The 22,326-nt window shown below is 36.7% G+C and overlaps 4 protein-coding genes and 1 long non-coding RNA gene across 5 annotated transcripts; 4 read left to right on the forward strand and 1 right to left on the reverse strand.

Moving 5' to 3' along the window:
* Nucleotides 1-443: 443 nt before the first annotated feature.
* LOC103321432 (putative peroxygenase 4) lies at nt 444-2,960 on the forward strand. The gene is made up of 6 exons (XM_008223231.2): nt 444-740; nt 845-930; nt 1,864-1,958; nt 2,115-2,240; nt 2,325-2,480; nt 2,655-2,960. The coding sequence occupies exons 1-6, from the start codon at nt 614-616 to the stop codon at nt 2,662-2,664; spliced, it is 600 nt and encodes a 199-aa protein (XP_008221453.2). The 5' UTR covers nt 444-613; the 3' UTR covers nt 2,665-2,960.
* Nucleotides 2,961-5,014: 2,054 nt separating this feature from the next.
* On the forward strand, nt 5,015-7,799 carry PDLP6 (plasmodesmata-located protein 6). Its single transcript, XM_008223229.3, has 3 exons — nt 5,015-5,960; nt 6,992-7,132; nt 7,289-7,799. Exons 1-3 carry the CDS (start codon nt 5,219-5,221, stop codon nt 7,297-7,299), a joined length of 894 nt encoding a protein of 297 aa, XP_008221451.2. The 5' UTR covers nt 5,015-5,218; the 3' UTR covers nt 7,300-7,799.
* Nucleotides 7,800-9,642: 1,843 nt separating this feature from the next.
* LOC103321430 (uncharacterized) lies at nt 9,643-10,452 on the forward strand. Its single transcript, XM_008223228.2, has one exon. It carries the CDS (start codon nt 9,750-9,752, stop codon nt 10,140-10,142), a length of 393 nt encoding a protein of 130 aa, XP_008221450.1. The 5' UTR covers nt 9,643-9,749; the 3' UTR covers nt 10,143-10,452.
* A 4,635-nt stretch (nt 10,453-15,087) lies between these two features.
* Nucleotides 15,088-18,423, forward strand: PUX2 (plant UBX domain-containing protein 2). Its single transcript, XM_008223227.2, has 3 exons — nt 15,088-16,338; nt 17,002-17,280; nt 17,870-18,423. The coding sequence occupies exons 1-3, from the start codon at nt 15,418-15,420 to the stop codon at nt 18,125-18,127; spliced, it is 1,458 nt and encodes a 485-aa protein (XP_008221449.2). The 5' UTR covers nt 15,088-15,417; the 3' UTR covers nt 18,128-18,423.
* Nucleotides 18,424-19,285: 862 nt separating this feature from the next.
* Nucleotides 19,286-20,498, reverse strand: LOC148919742 (uncharacterized). Its single transcript, XR_016124103.1, has 2 exons — nt 20,172-20,498; nt 19,286-19,786 (listed from the first exon to the last, which is right to left on the reverse strand). It is a non-coding gene; the product is annotated as an uncharacterized LOC148919742 (long non-coding RNA).
* Between the last annotated feature and the right edge of the window lie 1,828 nt (nt 20,499-22,326).

Here is a 22,326-nt window from a genome sequence, read left to right on the forward strand (position 1 = left end):
GATTTCCCCACTCCTTTTTCTTCTATTTTATCCACTTACACTCCTTTTTTATAACTAAAAAAGGAGTGTAAGTGGATAAAATAAGAGTATGGAAATCATTGCCCATGGTTTATACCTCATTGCTTCGCTGTGTCATATATGTGTCACTATGTGCTGCTTGCCACGTCTGTCATAATAAAGTTAACAATAAAAAGTAATAATAAATGTCTTATAATTTTGTATTTATAAAAAATAAAATTTAAAAAAAAAACAGGTGGTAAAACATGGGGCCAGAGTCAACGTGAGGGGGCCAGGGGCGTGCCAGCGCTAAGCTTTTACGACTCAATTAATAAAAAAGAATCAGATATGTATCGGCACAGCATGCCATATAGTTTTAAATTGAAATTGGCACCTGTTTTTTTATGTTTTGGGGTCTTTATAAATATATATTATGAATCTGACATTTTCGAAAACAAACCAGAAGTCGCTAAAGTTGCTCCGCTCGTTTGTTATTAGGTTGCCTTTCCTTTCCTTTCCTTTCATCCATCATTCGTTAATTCACCTTCCTCAAGTTTCAAGTTTCAACCTCCGACCTCCTCTATCCAACCAAACACACACCCTTTGATTCAAAGATATGGGTTCTTCTTCTTTACCGGCTAACAATAAGTTCGTACCCAATGAACAAGACGTTCTGCAGAGACATGTAGCCTTCTTTGACAGGAACCATGATGGCATTGTTTATCCATGGGAGACTTTTCAAGGTTTTCATTTGTTTCTTCCTCAAAATCTACCTAAGATATTATCATTATTAATATATGATATTTAATTAAAACATAAGTGTGTATTAATTCGATCTCAATTGCAGGTTTTCGTGCAATTGGCTGTGGCATTCTGTTGTCCACAGTAAGTTCTTTTCTCATCAATGCGGCCCTCAGTCAGAAGACGCGCGAGGTATCTCTCTCTCTCTCTCTCTCTCTCTCTCTCTCTCTCCACTCCAACTTACTACTGATTTTAGTTAAAAAACCAACCCCCCACTAATTTCATAATTTCTTCTCCATACTCTTTTTCTGGTTTTTGTACTTTGTGAGTTACAAAAATAAACAAATTGTTTTAATAACGAAATGAGTTACAACAAGTAAAAAAGGAATGAGGATTATCATGGCATTAGAATAAAATTTGCTTTCTCAGATGAGAATATTTAAAAGTAAAGTACAGTATAGATTTGTCCAAGTCTCTAGAAGTTTAGACACATGGGACCCTTCTCATCCACATATTTCTAACTAAACCTGAAAAATATCTATGCATTTTTAGACTTGGACTTAGTGGCGCTGAAGAATGTTTGATCTGATCACCACAGCACAGCTAGCACCCCTGTTTCTTTACCCTTATGAGAGAATTCATCCTATGAGAAACACTTGCATGAAACAAATAACATTATTTTGTTGTACTTGATTAATCACAGTATGTTATGCGTGAGAATTTTTTTATGTGGCAGTCTGTGATTAATCAAGAATAGCAAATTTAAACATGTTATCTCCGTTTCATACAAGTTTTTCCGCCATCCCAAACTAAAAATGGTTTTATACTTAGATGGGTTTAGTTATAAAAGTTACAATGTCATATTGCAAATTTCTAATCTTTTGTATAATTATGTTAATCTATATGAAAGAATATTTGGTTGAATGTGCAAGCATCAACTTGTCAAGAATAATACACGTGACATTAAGAAACAACATTAATTTGTTTTAGGGAAATGTATGATGGTCTGTTTCTGTTCTTCTGGCTTTTGCTGCTGCTATTATAATATTTTGTTTTAGGGAAATGTACAATTAAGTTGCATGTGCACAAGTGAGAGAGTGAATTGTTGTATGCGGTGTGGTGCAGGGAAAGTTCCCTTCTCCGCTTCTTCCCATTGAAGTCAAAAACATCCATAAAGCCAAACACGGGAGCGACTCCGGTGTCTATGATTCTCACGGAAGGTATATTTTAATATTGCTTTCTTGCACAGGGAAAGTTGAGTGCTTTTTGGACATTGTTGTTGCTTGCTTCTGTCTTTTTATTATTATTTCCAGAAGGCAGAATCAAAGCTTCTTTTCTTTGGGATTTTATATTTAATTACAATAATAATTGTCCAGGTTTGTTCCTTCAAAGTTTGAAGACATCTTCTGCAAGCATGCTCATACGCATCCCGATGCTTTGACATCAGATGAACTGATGGGCATGCTCAAGGCCAATAGGGAGCCAAAGGATTATGCAGGATGGTAGGTTTTGAAAACCCTTAATTATATATGTCCCCTAATTAAAGAGAAGTGAAACGGAGATGATGAAACCAATATTTACTGTAGGGTTGCCAGCTGGACAGAATGGAAGATCCTCTATGTTCTTTGCAAGGACAGCCGTGGTTTATTGCGCAAAGATACAATTAGAGCTGTTTATGATGGAAGCCTATTCGAGCGCATGGAGAGGGAGAGAATCGAAAAATCAGCATCTAAAAAGAACGAGTAATCTAATAATTTTTTTTATAATCATACTGGATTTATTTGTTCCTAGCTTATTGGAAAAGTTGGTTAATAATGATGAATGGATTTATTTGAACTCTATTTCCTACCTACATTACGTGTAGATGATGAACAAAGGAAGATGAATTATATTGGGAATTTTGTTTCTTAATGCAGTGTTGTCTGAAAGAAAAAAAAGGGCCAATTGTAGGATGGCGTGGTCCAATTGGCCCTGCCCCTGCTGGGTGGATGATCTGAATATACCAACAAGACTGTATATTTTTATTGTGTTTACTGTTCGTATCGTTTAGAGATTGTGGAAGAAGTGCTTGTTAGGTTATGTGTGTATAGTTTGATTTTTTATAGTCACAAGCAGCCCTGTATTGGCTTCAGTTTCTTCGGGTGTTGTTCAAGTTTCCGATGTGGGACATGATAATATTGTATTTGATATAGTGAATATGAATAATTTGATATGTTCGTAAAGGGTTGTCTATCAATAGAGGAAACCAGTCACATATTTTTACAGAAAGCCCAAACCCATCCCAATTCCAGTTCGTCTCGGTCCACGAATGCAAATAAGTTGGGTTTTGATACGTAGGTCCATCTGATCTTGACTGGCCCTTGAAGAAAATTTCCGTTATCTTCTACTGAATTCTCATTTATCAAAGATAAATTATAGAATATAGGACATATAGATTTGCTTGTTCAGAGTACATGATTTATTTATTTTTTTAAAATTTTTTTGCCAAAGTTAGGAAGGGGAAAGGGAATTTCTCACACACACTGCTAAGTTGACATATGAGTTTGAACTTAAGACCTTTAATCTGCAAGTTAATGTCATTTTCCACTGAATTAGACTTTGTTGGCACCACAAAGTGCATGATAGAGAGAGAGAGTATTTGTATATTAAATTGAGAGCACGGGGGATAGCTACGTTTTTCCTTAATATATAACCATAACCCTAGCACATGATCGGTTGGGCATGGGCATGGCCAGCTCTGAGAAAGAGTCGAGACAGAAAGAATGGTGAAGGTACCAATCAAGCATTATAAGCAGTGGTGGTGGGAAATCTTATCTGCAGGGGCAAAGTGACAATGGCATGGTCGGATGGTTGAGGCAAAAAAGCCGATTGTTTTATTGTGGGCACATGAATATTCAAAAGCTATGGAAAGACAAAGACTAAGAAACTTCATTATTGTATTGTTAGTTACTCATTTTTATTATTTTTGAATTTGAAGGTGACCTTCCTTCCCTCTTGCAGTTGCTTCCTTTTCCGAAATTTCCACTTGACTTGATGATGGAACAACCCTTGTTGCTCATCTCAGTCCACCCAACCCAACTTCCAAGTCAAGTCTCTAATATTTAGTGAGTCAATTGCGGGATAAAGGGAATATAGATTGTTCCTAAACAAAACACATGTAGATAGAAATCAGTCCATTTCCATCGCTTTGGCATGAAAATGTGCATGTCTTGTGTTTTTATTTATTATATATTAAAAAAAACCAAAATCATAAATAAATAAAAAAGGATGACATCTTCTCCGATCCTGATTGGAGTATATCGTATTCATTTGCGGAATGAGAGAGAGAAAGAAAGAGAGAGACGTTGAGGTATCAATACATAATAATAATATATAACAAAAAGGCAGAGTCGTGGCACTAATATTATATATATTTTATTTAGTTTAGATATTCATATAGATAGATCATATCTTTTTCCCCTCATCCTTTCTTTTTGCACCTTAGTCACTGTACTTATTATAATTTATACATTCGTGTTGTTTTCTTCATGAACCTTCCGGATATTAATAAATTTATGTTGCGGTAAACGTTGAATGATTACTAGAAAGAAAAGGGCATCTCTCTCAAGTCACAAAATGAACATCATTTTCTTTTCCTTTTTTCCTTAGTCGTCGTACGTATATACCTAAACTCGCAGGCGTTGATTTGAAAGTCAATTAATAATACGGCCCTAGCTTAATTAAAGGAGCAGTTGAAAGTTAATCATTAATTAATTCAACTGATACTATTTACAAATCATTTTCGAATCATTTTCAAAGCTTTAAATTGCAACTTACGTTATACTTGGTTTCATGGGAGCTTCATTTGCTAATCAACACATTCATAATTTCATAAATAATTTATGTATGTATAAATTTAATGCCCAAAGTACCTTATTATTCAGAATCATTAGTAGAAGTAGGTAAATCATACAGAGAATAGTTTGAGGCTGGTGTGGTCAATCTGTCAACCAAAACCAGTCCCCTCAACCATAATTGACTTTTAAACTCACTCATCACTAAACTTTCGTACTCGTAATAATGCATTTTAACTTCCCAATTAACCACTGATGACTCGGTTACGCTCACATAACATACCATAAGCACCCACCCCAATCATAACCAATTCATTATTCACATAACATAGACATACCATACGCACCCACCCCAGGCATCAAGTTTCTCAGCCCCTTACGTAAATTCCCCTCAAAGCAAAGCAAAGCAACCTCTCTCTCTCTCTCTCTCTCTCTCTCTCTCTCTCTCTCTCTGTCGTACACGCACGCACCTACACACCCACAGAAAAAGAGTGTAGCAGCCTATGCCTTTCTAACTGTTCATATTTGTTATTTGACAGCACCCCATCAACAACCTCTTCAATATCTTTCATACACTTCATATTCAAAAATTCTCTTTCTAAATTCTCTCTAGCTAGAGGAGCTGCCTGCCTCCAACCCAATTCGACATGTCTTTAACTTCTCATCAAACACTTGTGTTTCTTTGGGTTTTCCTTCTCGCTACTGTTTCTTTCCTCGCAACCCCATCCGCCTCTGCAATTAACTCCTTCGTCTTCGGCGGCTGTTCCCAGCAAAAATACCTCCCGGGTTCGCCTTACGAGTCCGGAGTCAACTCGCTCCTCACCTCCCTGGTCAACTCGGCCATTTTCACCACCTACAACAACTTCAGCATCCCCGGCTCCTCCTCCCAGGACACCGTCTACGGCCTCTTCCAATGCCGCGGCGACCTCAGCAACAATGACTGCGCCCAGTGCGTCGCCCGCTCGGTGAGTCAACTCGGTAACCTATGCCTCAACTCGTGCGGTGGCGCGTTGCAGCTCGAGGGCTGCTTTATTAAGTACGACAATTCGACGTTCTTGGGGGTGGAGGACAAGACCGTGGTGATCAAGAAATGTGGGCAGTCGATTGGGTTTGACTCGGACGTGTTGACCAGGCGCGATGCCGTGCTGGGGTATCTTGGGACCGGAGACGGGACCTACAGGCCGTACAGGGTGAGTGGCTCCGGGAATGTCCAGGGTGTGGCGCAGTGTGTTGGGGACTTGAGTCCGAGCGAGTGCCAGGATTGTCTGTCGGAGGCCATCGCGCAGCTCAAATCAGGCTGTGGGCCCAGCGCGTGGGGGGACATGTACTTGGCTAAGTGCTACGCGCGGTATTCGCAAGGTGGCTACCACTCCTCCAACGGCGGTCATGGTAAGCAGTTTCGCCACCCCGGATGGTGGTTTCCACTTTCTGGGGTTTGGTTATTTTCTCTCTGGTTAAAATGAAAATTAACTTTTTATGTTTTGAAGAATTCGAATTTACCAAGATTCCCATGTAAGTAGTAGTAGTGAGTAGTACGCGTGAGATACGTCTCTGGATTGGCTATTTTGGTAAATTCATCTTTCTTTTTATGCCCTTTTTTGTGCACGTATAAGAGTGTGCGTTACTACTACTACTAGTACTAGAAGAGTGCTGCAATTATAAAAATCCTTGTCCCCTGTTTAATCAGTGAGCAGGGTTTGGTTTGATGTACTTTATTTGTGCCTGTGTATAGAGTGTTTGGTAGTGATTAGAAGTACTTAATTAGTTTTCCAGAGTGGTTAACTTATTATATTCCTCTGCTTTTGATGGATAATGGATTTTGCAGTTTGTGAGTCCAGCGATCCCTGCCTTAACAAGTTCGTTCATATTGTGTATGAATATAAACATGTTTTCTTTTTTCTTTAATTGATAGTTGAGCCATGCAAAGAGAAACAAAATAAAATTGCATTACTCAAGTAATTGGACTTTTTCTTGTGTAACAAAGAAGCTATTTCAAAAGCTCATTGTAGTAATAATTTGTGCATCTCAATTGGGACACCCACGTAGAATTTCTGCCCCATCAGGAATTCATAAAAGGAATCCAACACCATGGCGCTAGTGATGATATCCAAAAGTGACCCGTTTGTTCTCAATGCTTGAATCTGATGAGAGAACAAAAAACAGAGCCTCCGTCCGTATAATAAAATTACCACATTGGTGAAAATCAAGTATCAATCAAACACTGCATAATCTGTTTAGGCTTGAAAGAAACAGATTACACTCAGTAATATCAACATTTTAAATTAAGGTTGGATCAAATCACCATACTCATTCATTCATAATTCAGTTTTTATTATTGACTGCTACTTTATTCTGTTTGCTGTGCATAAAGATAAAGTGATGGTATCTTTTTCTTATGGTTTGATGTTTTTCTGCTTCAGATGATCCCAACGATGATGATGATGATGATAATAATGATGAGCTCGAGAAGACACTTGCAATATTGATTGGAGTCATAGCAGGGGTTGCACTGCTCGTCGTGTTTCTTTCTTACTTCAGAAAGTATTTGTGCGAGGAAAAATGTACAGTATATATTCTCTTTCTCTGCTCTCTATTCCCACTCTATACCCTCAACAACAATGCATGTCACGGAAATAACATTATTTTGTTATTCTCAATCACGCGTATATACACCGTCAAAACTCTTACACTTGTTTTATGTATTAATTCTTTTGCAGGTGGTAAATAAATTCAGATTGTGGATAGATTTGAATTACAGCAGCTGTTTCTTTCTCCCCCTGGTAATTTCATTTGGCTTTCGGTGGCTTCTTTTTTGCTTCAATTCTAAGTTGTTGGCCCCAGCTTTTGTCCTCCCTCCCCTCCATGGCTGTTTGAAGTTTCTGGCACATTTCCTTTTGTAAAGAAAACGATGCGAGGGTAGATAGAAAGATGTATATGGATAAAGCCATAAAGGTACCTTGAAACAAGTGAAATCAAACTCTGATGAATAAGAAGAAAAGGCACAAAGATTCCTCACTCCTTGCATTGCACCCACACAGTTCCACTTAACTAGTCTTAACAATTTTAATTCGATTGTTTTACAAATAATGTGTAGAAACATCATAGATTTGTGTGAAAAAAGTAGACTTTGTGCTGCTTTTCTTTCTTTCTTTCTTTATTGTCTTTGTTGAGTGTTATGAAACTTTTGATAACTTTATACACAGAGTGGGAAACTTTACCAAAAATTAAGTTGTGACATGTTCATCTAATTTCATGCCAATTCAATGTCCATTTCTTCTTCAATAATCTCATTGCTGCTGGTATGTTTTTGGTTCTTTGTTAGGTGAAGTTAGCTATATATATGAATGAGAGATTAAGCAGTACAATATCGTGTAGCTTTTCATCTAACCAAAGTAACTCTCTGTGTATTTGACTATGCATTGCTGTGCTGCCTAACATTCAAGAACATAGAATTGGTCAAAAGAAGCTAGTATTGGATTTGGATATCAAAGATGATGATCCTAACAATGATTAAGGCAAGATTCATTGATATATAATATGCTTTTAAAGGCACAACTGGCATGGATTTAATTCGTCAACCTTCTCTCTCATCCATTATCCCTTTGCTTTTAGCCTAGCCTAAGATAGGAGTTTTCATTTCTGCCCCAATCTACTTGGGATAATTTTATGAAGCTTCCTATATCTCAACCATTTCTGCCCCATATAATATGTATATGCAGAGAATGTATTGCCGTCTGATTTGATCAAGGATGTTCTTATTGAGTTGTGTAATTACGTTTGATTCTTAATATAAAATCGTACTAGTTTCTTTAAAGAAATTATGAGTGCGCACAAAATTCGAGTTTTAAATCTAATTTATTTAAACTAATAAATGAATAAAGGAGTAGACCCTGAATATGGGGAGAGAGATAACAAACAAAGGGGTGGGATTAATATCATTTTGAATTGTAAGCGGCAGTCTGCAGACTAGATTAATCAATCAAGTGGACCTTTAAATTAAGCAGAGCATTTTCACCCTCAGTCCGTTCCACGAGGCATATTTACAATTTTCTTTTTCATTTGTAATTGTTAATTGTTGGGCTTGTTCAAAGTGATGTGTCATGGATGCGACAAAAGGGTACTAAACTAAACAACTGCTCTCTGTATGTAATATGAAAATGACAAAGAAGCTGCCAGAAACCCCATTGCAATGATGCTCTCTCTCTCTCTCTCTCTCTCTCTCTCTCTCTCTCTATATATATATATACACAACATACACACACGTATACATAGTCTTTTCTTATGGGGTCTTTATGACTTCAAAAGTCAACCAAAGAAAAAGGTGAGAAACGGCCTTGTGATGCATTATTATTTCAATATGGCAACAGGGAAGACAAAGGCTTTGGGTTGGTATGAGACTTTCCATTATTATTTCATAAAATTTATTATTTATACATGTTTATTAAAATAACAGCAACAAGGAAAAATCTGTTTCACATTCATGGTACATAGCAAAAGTGAGATAATGACAATTAATCAAAGCCTAGAAAAAATATGGGAAATTTAATAATAAGTCGGTCCAACCAACTAATTTTTAATCAAAGTCTAGTGGGGTATCTTCCTAATATTGGTACATATCTTAACTTGGAAATCCTCCAGCCATCCCCAATCGTTAAGGGAAAAAAAGGGTCAGCCCAAGATGGTATAAATTATGAACGGATAATCAAATTTATTTTATGCTAAGGCTGATTCTATTCTAATTTAGGGTTTAGGGAAAGTAAACAGAAAAAGAGAAATAAAACTACTACTAATAAACTTGAACCTGGTTGGGCCAAACGACTAAACTTGGGTTGGGTAATTGAGTAATTGGGTAATTGGGTTATTGGGTTATTCATATCCAAAACATGGGTTGGGCCAAACGACTGAAAAAAGCGCCATAAAAGACTTGGGGCCAGGGAAAAGGGTCTCCACCTGTATCACGAATGTCCACCAGTCTAAGTAATGAGTCTGCCACGTGTCGGCCTTCCACCGCACCTCCTAAACATCAATCAACCGACTTTATCGAGAAATTTTACTTTTTCCCTGTCCTCCATAAATAGCGCTGAGAGAGGAGAACGCGAGGAAGTCCTTAATCACGAAGCAAAGAATTTCTTCTTTCAATCCCAAACCCGGAAACCGAAAGCAAGCAACTGAGATCCGATGGCTTTGGAGTGGGTTGTACTAGGATACGCCGCGGCTGCAGAGGCCATCATGGTCCTGCTCCTGACGCTCCCGGGCCTCGACGGCCTCCGCAAGGGCCTCGTCGCCGTCACCCGCAATCTCCTGAAACCATTTCTGTCGGTGGTGCCGTTTTGCCTCTTCTTGCTGATGGACATCTACTGGAAGTACGAGACTCGGCCGAGTTGCGAGGGCGACTCGTGCACTCCCTCCGAGCACCTCCGCCACCAGAAGTCGATCATGAAGAGCCAGCGGAATGCGCTCTTGATCGCCGCCGCCTTGATCTTCTACTGGCTTCTCTACACCGTCACCCACCTCGTCATCCGTATCGAGCATTTGAACCAGCGCGTCGAACGCTTGAAGAATCGCGACTGAGTCCACTCGATAAGTTTTAGTTGTTGTTAGATCTTAGATGTGGAGCTCTGAGGTTTATTTTGTGTTTGTGGTGGAGACATTATTATTGGGTTAACTACAGTTCCTTTTTAATCGGATTTGAAATTTCTGTTGCTATGTGTTCGTGAATTTGGAAATTAGGGATTTTTGTGTGTGTGTGAATTTGTGGAAATTTGCCCTATAATTATGTGTTATTGATATTTGAGTTTTAGGGTATGTGCTGCTTATATATCCAACTAGTTGTCCTGTACATTGGTTCGGATTAATATGCATCTGGGTTTGTGAGATTTAATTTGGGATTATGCTTAATACATAGGCTATTTACGTATTGATTTTTTTGGTCAAGTATTTACGTATTGATAGTGAACAACAACAGTCTGGGACTGATCCTTTTTCTGTTATAAATGTTGGTGTAGATGATTAGAAGTTAAGGTGCCATAGATTAAAGCAAGCACAATCAATTTGAGACTGCTACAAGTTACAACCTACCAGCAGGCTTTTTTTTGTTTTTGTCTGCATAATAACATTCTATGCCTGGGTCTTGGCTGTGTTAACTCACTCTTTGGGTCTCTGCTTACATCTTAGCCTCTCAACTTGAGAATTATGTTGGTTTTATTTCAATCTTTAAGCTGTACGTACTGATGGGGAGAAACTTAGGTGCAACCGGTTCATGCATCTGGAATAGGGAAGTCGTCCTCGTGCTGATGGGAGGAAAATGTCATAACATGTAGAGCAATATAGATCTAGAAAGAGGCCTCTAATTCCAAAGTTCGGCCTCCTGCCAAGCAGAGAGGCCAATCATACTAATCTGGCTGGTTGCTTAGGGGAGAAAAAGGGTTTTGCAGTCTAAGACTAAGGCAGTGGTTGATTGTGTTGGTCACGCAACAGGTCATTGTACATTGTATTGATCTTGTAAACCTGGAGCTTAGAGGTAATCCTCTCCATGTGTACAGAGTTGGAGAAGGTCGGTTTCGCTGCGGCTTGTCCGGAAAGTGGAAAGCCATTCTTTTCAAAATAACATTGGTATGCAGTTGCTTTGTTACTCATTTGTGTTTGGTTAGAGCTTGTTCGTTTGTCATAGGTTATGCTCTTAGCTATCCTGGCTTGGCCTGGATTAATATTTGGAACAGGTTATACTCTTAGATATCCAGGTTTGGCCTCTATTGGAGGAGGAAGGCTAGTTAGACATCACAGGAAGTCATGTATCGAGGATTGTAAAATTCTAATTCAATCCTTATTGTTGGTGTATAATATGGTTAATAATTGTAATGGGAGTATAAATTTTCACTGGAAGTTATGTATCGAGGAACATATATTGCAAGTTATCATGTATTTGCAGTGCGGATTGCAGATCACTGTTGGCTGTGGTGGCTAACCAAAAGTTCAACATGGATGCTTTGCTAATTTTGCTCACCTTGACAATGATAATGAGGTCGAAAATATCCTGCGAATTATCGACCTAGACCTTATCTGCATTAGCTAATACCACAAAGCTCCAATATGGTCGTTTCTTTTGTTTTAAAGGTGTTGGGGTGAGTGGCGGACCTATTAAGGCGTAAGGGGGTGTAGCTACACCTCCTCCGGAAAAACCATTGTGGGTGCTTCAAATTTCTCCTTTGTTTAGCTAGTGGTAGTGCATTTCAGATATACAGATTACCTTATTTCCGTTTTCAGCATTTAGGTAAAATCAAGTTTTTTTATTTGATGTGTAAGGAATAAAAGCCATTGAAAATTATCTTGAAAAAGTAATTATTCCAAAAAATTATTTTTCATACTTAGTCAATATTTTTACACAAAATAATTTTCATGTATGATATGAATGCATGAAGGGACTTAAGCTTTTCAAAATTGCACCTTAATATCAGTTACCTGAAATTCTCCGAACACCTTTGCAAGAGCTATGCCTCCACATCAAAAGTTTGCAGCTTGGAGCTGTTGGGTCTTTTTTGGCTAAGGCACTTCAGCCACCAGATCCTTTTGCTGTTCAAAATGCAATCGAACTTCTCAAAACCATTGGAGCTTTAGATAACATAGAGGGGCTTACTCCACTTGGTATGTATCAGTTATGCAAGTCTCTACTAAATATCAGCTCTGGTAGTTGATTGACAAATCTTACATGACAGGTCACCATCTTTGCACACTACCATTGGATCCAAACATTGGGAAGATGTTTCTAATGATTTCTATCTTTCAATGCCTGAATCCTGCTTTAACAATTGCAGCTGCCCTTGCTCATCGTGACCCTTTTGTCCTACCAATAAATAAGAAAGAGGATGCTGATGCTGCAAAACGATCCTTTGCTGGTGATTCATTAAGGTAAAGCTCATTAAGGTGAGCCGCATTGCTGAATTTGACAAGGTTTATCTTGTTCCTCTTGCTTATTTTATTATATTTTTAAAATTAAAAAAAAACCTTTCCTATCGGTTTAAATATTCTTTTTAAACAATATCGCCGTGCGGCTATACTATTTATAAAGAAAAGAACGCGCCCATCGCCTAGGTGCCACACTGCCACGTGTCACAAAAGTAAAGCTGAACAACTATAGTTTTTATAACCAAAAAAAGAAAAGAAAAATGAGTATAGCCGTATGGCTATACGATTTTTTATTATAAATATATATTATTTTTATTCAATAATATGTGAGAATTATGTGTATAATACGTGAATTTTGTGTCTTATTGAAATTTTTGTAAAAAAAATGTGTATTAAACATGAGAAATACATGTGTACGTGTATAATAAATTATTAAACTTGAAAGTGCTAAAACCTTTATACGAGTAATAATTTTGAAAAAGTAAAAAATCAAAAGGGCGAAATAAAGACTCGAGTAATGGCGTAATAGTAATGGATAGGGCTCTTGGGCTATAGAGAAATTTAATTAAGACACCCAAAAGATTTTACAAAAGACTTAATAAATAGAAATTAATTATTTTATGGACTTTTTCTTTAATATTTTCAATATTAAATTATAATTAAATATAATTACTAATTATAGTAATTCAAAAAGGCTAAGATATTACTTAACTACATATATTAAATTAAAGAAGCATGCCAAAAAATAAAAGTAAAGAAACTAATTTTATATTTTTAAAATTAAAAAAAAACCTCTACCGACGAAATTTCATCGACACAAGTCTATGCCGGAGAAATTTCTCAAATTAAATATTATTTTTAAAAAGTATAGCCGCCTGACTATACTATTTATAAATTAAAAAGGACGCGCCCAGTGCGTAGGGTCACGTGTCACGAAAGTAATGTCGTGGGGCTATACTACGAGTATAGCCTAGCGGCTATACTATTTTTAAAAAAATATTAGGGGAAAACTAAGTATAGCCGTTTAAAAAATATATATTATTTTTATTCAATAATATGTGAGAATTTTGTATGTATTATTGAAATTTTTGTAAAAAACATGTGTATTAACAAGTATAGCCGCGCAGCTATACCATTAAAAAAATTAGGGAAAATTGTGTATAGCCGTCCAGCTATACCTTTAAAACAATATTATTTTTATTCAATAATATGTGAGAATTTTGTGTGTTTTATTGAAATTTTTGTATAAAACATGTGTATTAAACATGAGAAATACGTGCATACGTGTATAATATATTATTAAACGTGAAAGTGCTAAAATCTTTCTATAGGTAATAACTTTGGTAAAGTAAAAAATCAAAAAGGCTAAATAGAGACTCGAGTAATGGCTTAATAGTAATGGATTGGGCTCTTGGGCTATGGAGAAATTTAATTAAGACACCCAAATGATTTCACAAAAGACTTAATAAATAGAAATTAATTATTTTATTGACTTTTTCTTTAATATTTTTAATATAAAATAATAATTAAAATATAATTACTAATTAAAGTAATTAAAAAAGGCTAAGATCTTACTTAATTGCATATATTAAATTAAAGAAGTATGCCAAAAAACAAAAGTAAAGAAATTAATTATATATTTTTTAAATTTTTTTTAAAAAAACTTTCCTGATGAAATTTCATCGGCATAGGTCTATGTGAAATTTCCTGAATTAAATATTCTTTTTAAGGCATAGCCCCCAGCTATACTATTTATATATTTAAGAAAAAGGACGCACCCCCTGCCCAGGTGCCACATGTCACAAAAGTAAAGTCGAACAACTATACTATTTTTTAAAAAAAAATTACTAGAAACCAGTATAGCCGTACGCCTATACTATTTCTTAAAAAAAATTCAAAAAAATACCAGCGCATGTGTGCCATGTGCCAAAAAGTAAAGCCGTGCGGCTATAATATTTTTTTAAACAAAATTAGAAAAAAGGAGTATATACTAATTTTTAGTTAAAAACTGAGTATCGCCGTGCGGTTGTTTATTTTGGTCAAGGATCTACAAAGCTTGGTTGCATTATTAGCCTCTGGGTTGATTCTGAAGGTGATCAATAGTGTGATTTTGTTCTTTATATGTTATTATGGTCAAGTTGAAATTATGTAATTATATGGATCAAATGTCTTACGTTATAGTAGTTTTATGACTTTTGGATTGAATGAAGCATCAACCCGTTATCTTTTATAGTACTATATGTGTAATTGGATATTGAAATTTGAGAACTAAATCAGAAATTGAGTTTAGTTTGTTGCTACAAGGAGGAAGATCAAGGGAAAAATAACTGGAATAATCAGACCCAAAAAAAAAAAATCAGTTTAGAAACCCCTAGTCTGCTCATCAATCTGGAGCCTCCTTCTTCAATATGAATCATAGTTAGGCAGTCATTCAATTGTTTCAGTATAAACCAGGTGACGATGAAATATTGCAACATGAGTTAAGAAAATTTGTAAAAAATTAAACTAACAACTAATTGGCCAAAGGGCCAAAAAAACAATAAAGAGAAAACTTGCACAAGGCTAAATAAAATTTGCATTTTAAATATTAATTAAATAAATACATTGACAAGGATTTCACACAAAAAAAATATATAAAAAAAAATACATCGACGGGGACGGAAACCCGGCCGTTAAGGACGAAATGCCGTTTGGCGGGGAAAATTAGACAATGAACCGCGGCCGAGCGAAGTCAACAAAGAACGGAACTATCCAAGCAACTCTGCTCTTATAATTCTTGATTGTTAATTCCTAATCCAATCCAATTGACCACGACTTTTTCCTTCCTTCATCAAACCCCCTTATAACCCTAATTTCATTTTCCGGTTCTGCTTCATATATCAAACCTCTTGTTTTAGCTTTTCTCCTTGTGTCTGTTTGAACACCTTGCCGAATTAACATCAAGATGGGTGACAAGTTCAAGGAATTCATCAAGAATCCCTTCTCGTCTTCATCCTCTGGTAAATTCAAGGGCCAAGGTAGAGTCTTGGGGTCGTCTTCATCAGGTCCCGCTAATTCGGCCCTCCTCCGCCAATCGCAGGCTCCCCAATCCAAGCCCAAGCCCAACCCCGTTTCAAATTCAAATTCAAATTCTAGTTCATCGGCTGCCTCGCCAAATCCCAAGCCTTCGCCTCAGAAAACACAGAATCTTGATCAGAACAAGCCGGAGTTTTCGAATAATTCCAAGCCTAATCGCAAACCGGAAAATGGGTTTGATCCATTTGACTCTCTGATCACTCCGGGGAAGAGATCCCAAAATGGGTATACGCTAAATGTCTACGAATGTCCAATCTGCGGCCAATCTTTTAGGTCAGAAGACGAAGTCTCCGTACATGTAGATACCTGTGTTAATACTTCGGTGGACAATAAAAGTGCAGAGGGTCCTGGTGTTTCAGGGTCGGAGGATATCGGGGTTGGGTCGTCTCGGAGTGAATTGGAAGCTCGCATTGGCACCTTTGCCTCAGGAAATCCGGCTACAGGATCGGTGGAGGTTGTTCTTAGGCTGTTGAGGAATATAGTTAAGGAACCGGAGAACGTGAAGTTCAGAAAGATTCGGATGAGTAATCCAAAGATAAGGGAGGCCATTGGTGAGGTTGTGGGAGGCATTGAGTTGCTGGAGTTTGTGGGGTTTGAATTGAAAGAGGAGGAAGGGGATATGTGGGCAATGATGGAGGTCCCTTCGGAGGAACAAATTAGTTTGATGAAAAATGGAATAGCGTTACTGGAACCACCGAAGGTACAAGAACTTCAAAAGATCGAAAATTCTCCATCAATTGATACACCTAAGGTGGATGAACAGATTGAACCAAAGAAGGTCGACCGCCAGGTACGTTTACTGTTGATGGTGTTCACTTGTTCATCTTTATTTTGTCCTTTATGGCAGTAATTAATGATCATCTACTTTATATGCCTCGACATATCTTCCCTGAAAGTTATAAATTTATGTATGAAATGTAAGAAACACTTAGTTGAGCGTTGGTACTATTGGCCACAAGCTAAAATTTATGAAATATTTTATAGTTCGTCCCATTCACCAGGTATGAGGATTGCATTTTCATTTTCAAAGAAAATCAAAGCACACTCTGGAAGAATTGGATATTGTTGTATGTTAAATTTTAGATCAGAAATATCGTTAGAAAAATCCAGTTAAATGATGGGAAAAGCACTGCAGCCAAAAACTCCGGTTAGATGATGATATTACCATGCTAGAAAGACGGATGATCACAATTAGCTCATCTACTTTGCACAGACAACCTGTTCTCGTCCAATGTCCTTATTAAGTTTTTTTGTTTCCGAATTTGTGGCAACCTTTCAAATGATTAAACTGGTTATACTGAACTCCATTCTCAGTGTGTTCTGTGTAATAACCTTAAAAGCTTCCTTTATTTTGTATTACCATTGTTTAGTGCTTCCTGTTATAGTATTTATGTCTCATCCATTCTCTTTCAATTAACTACTTCCGATTCTCTTAAATTTTTGGTTTGTTCAGACCAAGGTCTTCTTTTCTGTCTCTGAAAGTGTAGCAGCAAGAATTGAGCTACCAGAATCTTTCTATAACCTGTCAGCTATGGAACTAAAAAGAGAAGCTGAAACGAGAAAGAAGAAGATTGAAGATTCGCAGATGTTGATCCCAAGGTCATACAAGGAAAAGCAGGCAAAAGCTGCTAAAAACAGGTACAGAAAAACTGTTGTCCGGATCCAGTTTCCTGATGGAGTGGTGCTCCAGGGTGTTTTTTCTCCTTGGGAGTCAACTAGCTCTCTATATGAGGTTAGTCTTTCACCATCCTCCTAATGTTTTAATTAGTTGTCTTTGATTCTATGAGTGTAGTTTAGATATATAACAGGGTGAAAATGAATATGCTGTAAGTACCGTACATGTAAATATATAGATATGTTGTTTCTAGTTCTTTTCTGAACAAGTGACATATTTGAAATACAGTTGTGGTTCTTTTCATAAGAATTACTAATTCCTATTTCCCCATAGCTGCTCCCTTGGTTTATTAAAACTGCCTGCTATAAAACCATTCCTTTTTTTTTTTTAAGAAACAAAAATTGTATTATTTGTCAACAACTATAGAAATCTGCATTTTCACCAGATTTTTAATATTATGTATTATCCTGCAGATTATGATTAGTTATGATTAGTCTTTGATGTATGAATGGATGTAGTCTTCGACGTTTAAGACAAGTTTGGTTAGAAAACTATCATGTATTCAGCCCAAATAAGGGGAAAACAATGAAGACACAAAGAAACAGGATATATTATAATCAATTGGCTTCAAAGTTAATATTTACTTTTGTGTTTACTAACTTAAAAAGTTTTTCTTTTTAATTTTTGCTTGGTCTTGATGAACCAGTACGTGAGCTCGGCATTGAAAGAGCCTAGTTTGGAATTTGAGCTGTTAAATCCTGTAGCTATCAAACGGCGGGTGATCCCTCATTTTCCTAGAGCAGGGGAGAAAGCTGCAACACTAGCTGATGAGGATTTGGTCCCCTCAGCTCTTGTCAAGTTTAAACCTATTGAAACCGATTCTGTTGTTTTCACGGGGCTGTGTAATGAACTCCTTGAGATTAGTGAACCGCTTACAAGTGGTTCAGCTGTTGCTCCTGTATAAGCTTTGTAGCTGCATATATCCCCTTGTGCTGCAGCCCTGAGACATGATTCTATAGTCTCCATTCTTGGTATGAACCTCTCAGCATCTTCATATCATATGCTTCTCCTACTCATACTGTTATTTTCAACCAGATTGTATTTGGAGATCAATTTTTCACCTTATACCACCAGCCCTGACCACACATTTGATGAAGCATGTATTTTCTGTGATCTTGATTTGTGCGTGACCAAATACCAAAATGTCTGTACGATGAATTTGATCTTTTTAATCTTGATGAAGTCATTATTTGGTGTTAATTTTTATTTTTATCATTCATGTTTGTTTCAAGAAAACGAAACACGCAATGCAACAGCCCTTATGACTCGAATGAATCTTAAATGCGCCTAGTGCTTCTGTCTCTCTACAGCCATCCTGCAACAGCTTCAAAAAGAATTCCATTCTTCTTTTTAAGAGTTGTCTTCCGCACATACGCATTTTCACTGAAACTTTGACAGTGGAACTCCTGCAACTTTTCTTTGATTCCTTTTTTACATGTTTTATATTGGGAGAAAACCATAAAAATATTCAGAGGTCAAGTCAGACAGACCCCATAAAACATGTCGAATGAAGTGCAGCAGTTGATGTTCTTCTTTTTAAATTACTTAAGTTTTATTCCTCTGTGTCTCTGACTAGGAAAGAAAGAAAGAAAATAAAATACACAGGAAGAACCCTCTTTACCCAAAGCAAAGAAATTAAAAGAAAAGAAAAAAAAAAACAGGAAGATGTTTCTTCCGTTCTTTTCTATGAATAATAAATTTAAAAAAAAAGACATGAAACAAAAGTAACACTCATCAAATTTTGCTATCCATTCATTGCTAATGACTGCCTGTCCACAGAATTGCAAAGACGCATGTCCTTAAGTCATGAGCATGATGAGCTGATGAACAAGAAAGCAAATCACATGGAAAATCTTGTTTGGATCTCAAAAACTCCAAAAAACATATCTAAAACGAGGAACGAAAGCTTCGCACATGTGATTGTGAATGTGAATGTGATGGGAGGGAGACGGGGGTCCATTGTCATTGTCCATCAACAACAGCAATGCATTATGCTTGCAACTTCTTCAAAAAGATGAACTTTCTTTCTGATTCAAGTTCAAGTATCCAAAAGCAAGACCCCAAAATCAAAATCCCCCTTTCAATTCAATTATTATCGTGCCTTGAACATGGTGTGCTTTCTCCGGCACAAGACAAGACAACTAATCCTCTCTCACTCAGTAACTTTCTTGGTCACCCAGCACTCACTCAGCTGTATTATACATAATACAAAATCATGAAGCATCCCACTCTCCTCCTCACCAACTATTGAATGAGAATTACAAGTGAAAAAAAAGGAAGGTAAATAAATGCATCTAGACTAGTTGTTGAGATATGCATGGTGATGGTGTCAAATGAAATGTGGTCCTGCTGCTGCTAATCTATCCATTCATTATCATTATCACCATTTCCAAATGCTTTTTTTTTCTTTCTTCTTTTCTTTGCTTGCTAGGACAAAAAGAGTAATAATAATATTCCTTTCATCTTCTCCTTCTTCTTTCTTGCTTTCTTTCCACTGTTGTTTCACACTCAACTGGGAATTGCTTGCCTGGAAACTCCACTCCCCATCAGCGACAGGCGACAGCTGACACACAAACAACCGGAAAAACAACCTTAAACCCTAAAAAGAGAAGCCAACCATCATTTATCATTTGTACGTAGATTAGTGACGCTTATGCGTCGTTTAATGTTCATTGACAATTTGACATGGGGCTACGGGGCTTGAATTGGAAGAGAATATTTTGATTATTCTATTTCTCATATAAAACCAAAAGGTCTATGTCATAATGTCATAATGTGATGATGAGAGAATAAAATATTAGGTCTTTTTAAGTTATCATGCACACCCATATTATATATATGTTTTGTTTCAAATAATCAAAACCCAATATTTTTTTCTATTGCAAATGTGTAGATTCGAAATTAACCTATGAGTCCGCCACTTTTATATATATACCTTAGTACCTTACCTTCTGTTCTGTTGTGGCCGTCAGTGCCACGCCCATACAAATCAAACTTTTTTTTTGTGTGTAAGTAGTATGAGGTGTTCGGGTCAGCTTGCGTGTGCCTTAGTTAATCACCACTTGCGGAATTGAGCCTGACACTAGCCACTAGATGTTTCAACTACTGGGACTCGAATTGGAGAGCAAACTCAACCGAACCTCATAGCCTTACCCAAACGGCGGTCAAACCACTGGGCCACTGTGGTTTCATACAAATCAAACTTTGCACTATATATATAGGAGGAGGAGGACAAACTAAAAAATGAATAAATTTATCACAACTTTAAAATAAAAATAAAAAATCCTTATGTCTATTTTTCTATAAGTTAAAGTGACCCTCAGCTTAGCACATGGTTTTGTTCATTCAAAGATAATAATAATCGGAGGCTCTCTAAATTTGCAATATAAAAATATAGAGCTCCAAAATACATATATGATATACATGTACATTAATTTATAATAACATTTCGGTCGTTGTTGGTTAATTTATCTTGACACACGCAATATAATTACATTATAATACACTAGAAATCTATAAATATATATAAAAGATTGTGCATCATCATCACAAACATATGTTAATTGCATGACACGATTAACAACATTGACTGATTCTTTTGAATATGAATTAATTTACGTTAAAAACCCTACCGACTCCAGAAAAGAAAAAAAGATCATAACCATAAGAGAGAGTGAAAAATCTCATCTCAGTATACATGAAGGGTGCAAATTGTTGGAGTAGATATTCAATTGTTGGAATGATAATGGCGTTTAATTCTCTGCTTTGCTTTCTGTTGTCTGTTCCATTCCATGATGATGCTTAATTGGTACATACATAAATAGTCATTTTACTGTCTGTTCTGGTAGGAAGGAAGCATCAAGTTTCAACCACCATTCCATTACTGTGCTGTGCTGTGCTGTGCTGTGCTGGGGTTTCTTTCTTCTTTTTCCCTTCCTCATCACCTCACTGTTGAATTGAATTTGAAGGCCATCATTTTCTAATTACTAATAATATTCTGTATATGTATGTATAATGTATGTGATATAACCCCTCACATGGTGCATTATTTCATTGGTCAACAACAACTCTGGTCTGGTCCCATCAAAGACAAAGAAAAACAGGAAAGAGATATATACTGTACGTATATGTATATGTGGAAATGACACCAACCAGTACGATATTACTAGGATCTGTGTGGGTTAAAAGGGAAGGGATCATATTTTTATGGTTTGGAAACTGGAAGACCCTACCACTTCTTGTCTCTTGAAGAAGAGGATAATTACGATTCTAGGTATCTTTCTTACTGCACAACGGATCGATATATTTGAATGAATATGGTAATTGTCATAATTGCATGGTTATTTCTTAATCTAAATCATCTAACGGAGATCCAATCCAAGCCTTTTATAATTGCAACACGTGCTACTTGTGCACCACAGAAATTAAACCAGTGGGGGACACGAACAGCTCACTGCTCACAGCTCGAAGGAAAGGAGCGAATGAATAAAGATGGCCCATACTCTATAGTGGTGGGTGCGCTATTGGTACCCGATTGGCTAATGCATTCATATAAATTTGAACAACTAAAAACGTGCTTTCATTTCACCATCTCACCATCTCACCATGCTTGCCAGCAGAGACTCTTGATTGATACCATTTTAGAGTTGAAGTACTCATGAATTCAAAATTCAAAATGGATGGAGACACCCAAAATCATTTACACTGTTGATTTATACTCTTAATATTGTCCATCCAAATACTATAACATTACAGTCACACCTAAATATTTTTCTTAAATAACCCACGCTTTGCTCTTGTCACTTTATAAACTCTTCTGCTTGTATTTGCCAAATGAATAATACTTGAGAGTCTCCAAGTTCCGTGGTTAAATTGGTCAGATATCGAGACAAAAAACTTATAACTCAAGTAAATAATTATACGAGGTCTTGTGTTCGAATTTCTTCCTCTCAATATTGCTTGTGTGAAACATCTCTTCGTCGAGGAGAAGCCTATGCCCATCTATTTGTTCACGAGTTCATCTAAACCATCACGTGTATACTTTTAGAGTGCGCATTTGCTGCGGTACCGTTCACTCATAGCCTCAAACCTCAACAGGTGGGA

Source organism: Prunus mume, linkage group LG2, assembly GCF_029339155.1.
Source record: "Prunus mume cultivar Tortuosa linkage group LG2, ASM2933915v1, whole genome shotgun sequence".
NCBI lineage: Eukaryota > Viridiplantae > Streptophyta > Magnoliopsida > Rosales > Rosaceae > Prunus > Prunus mume.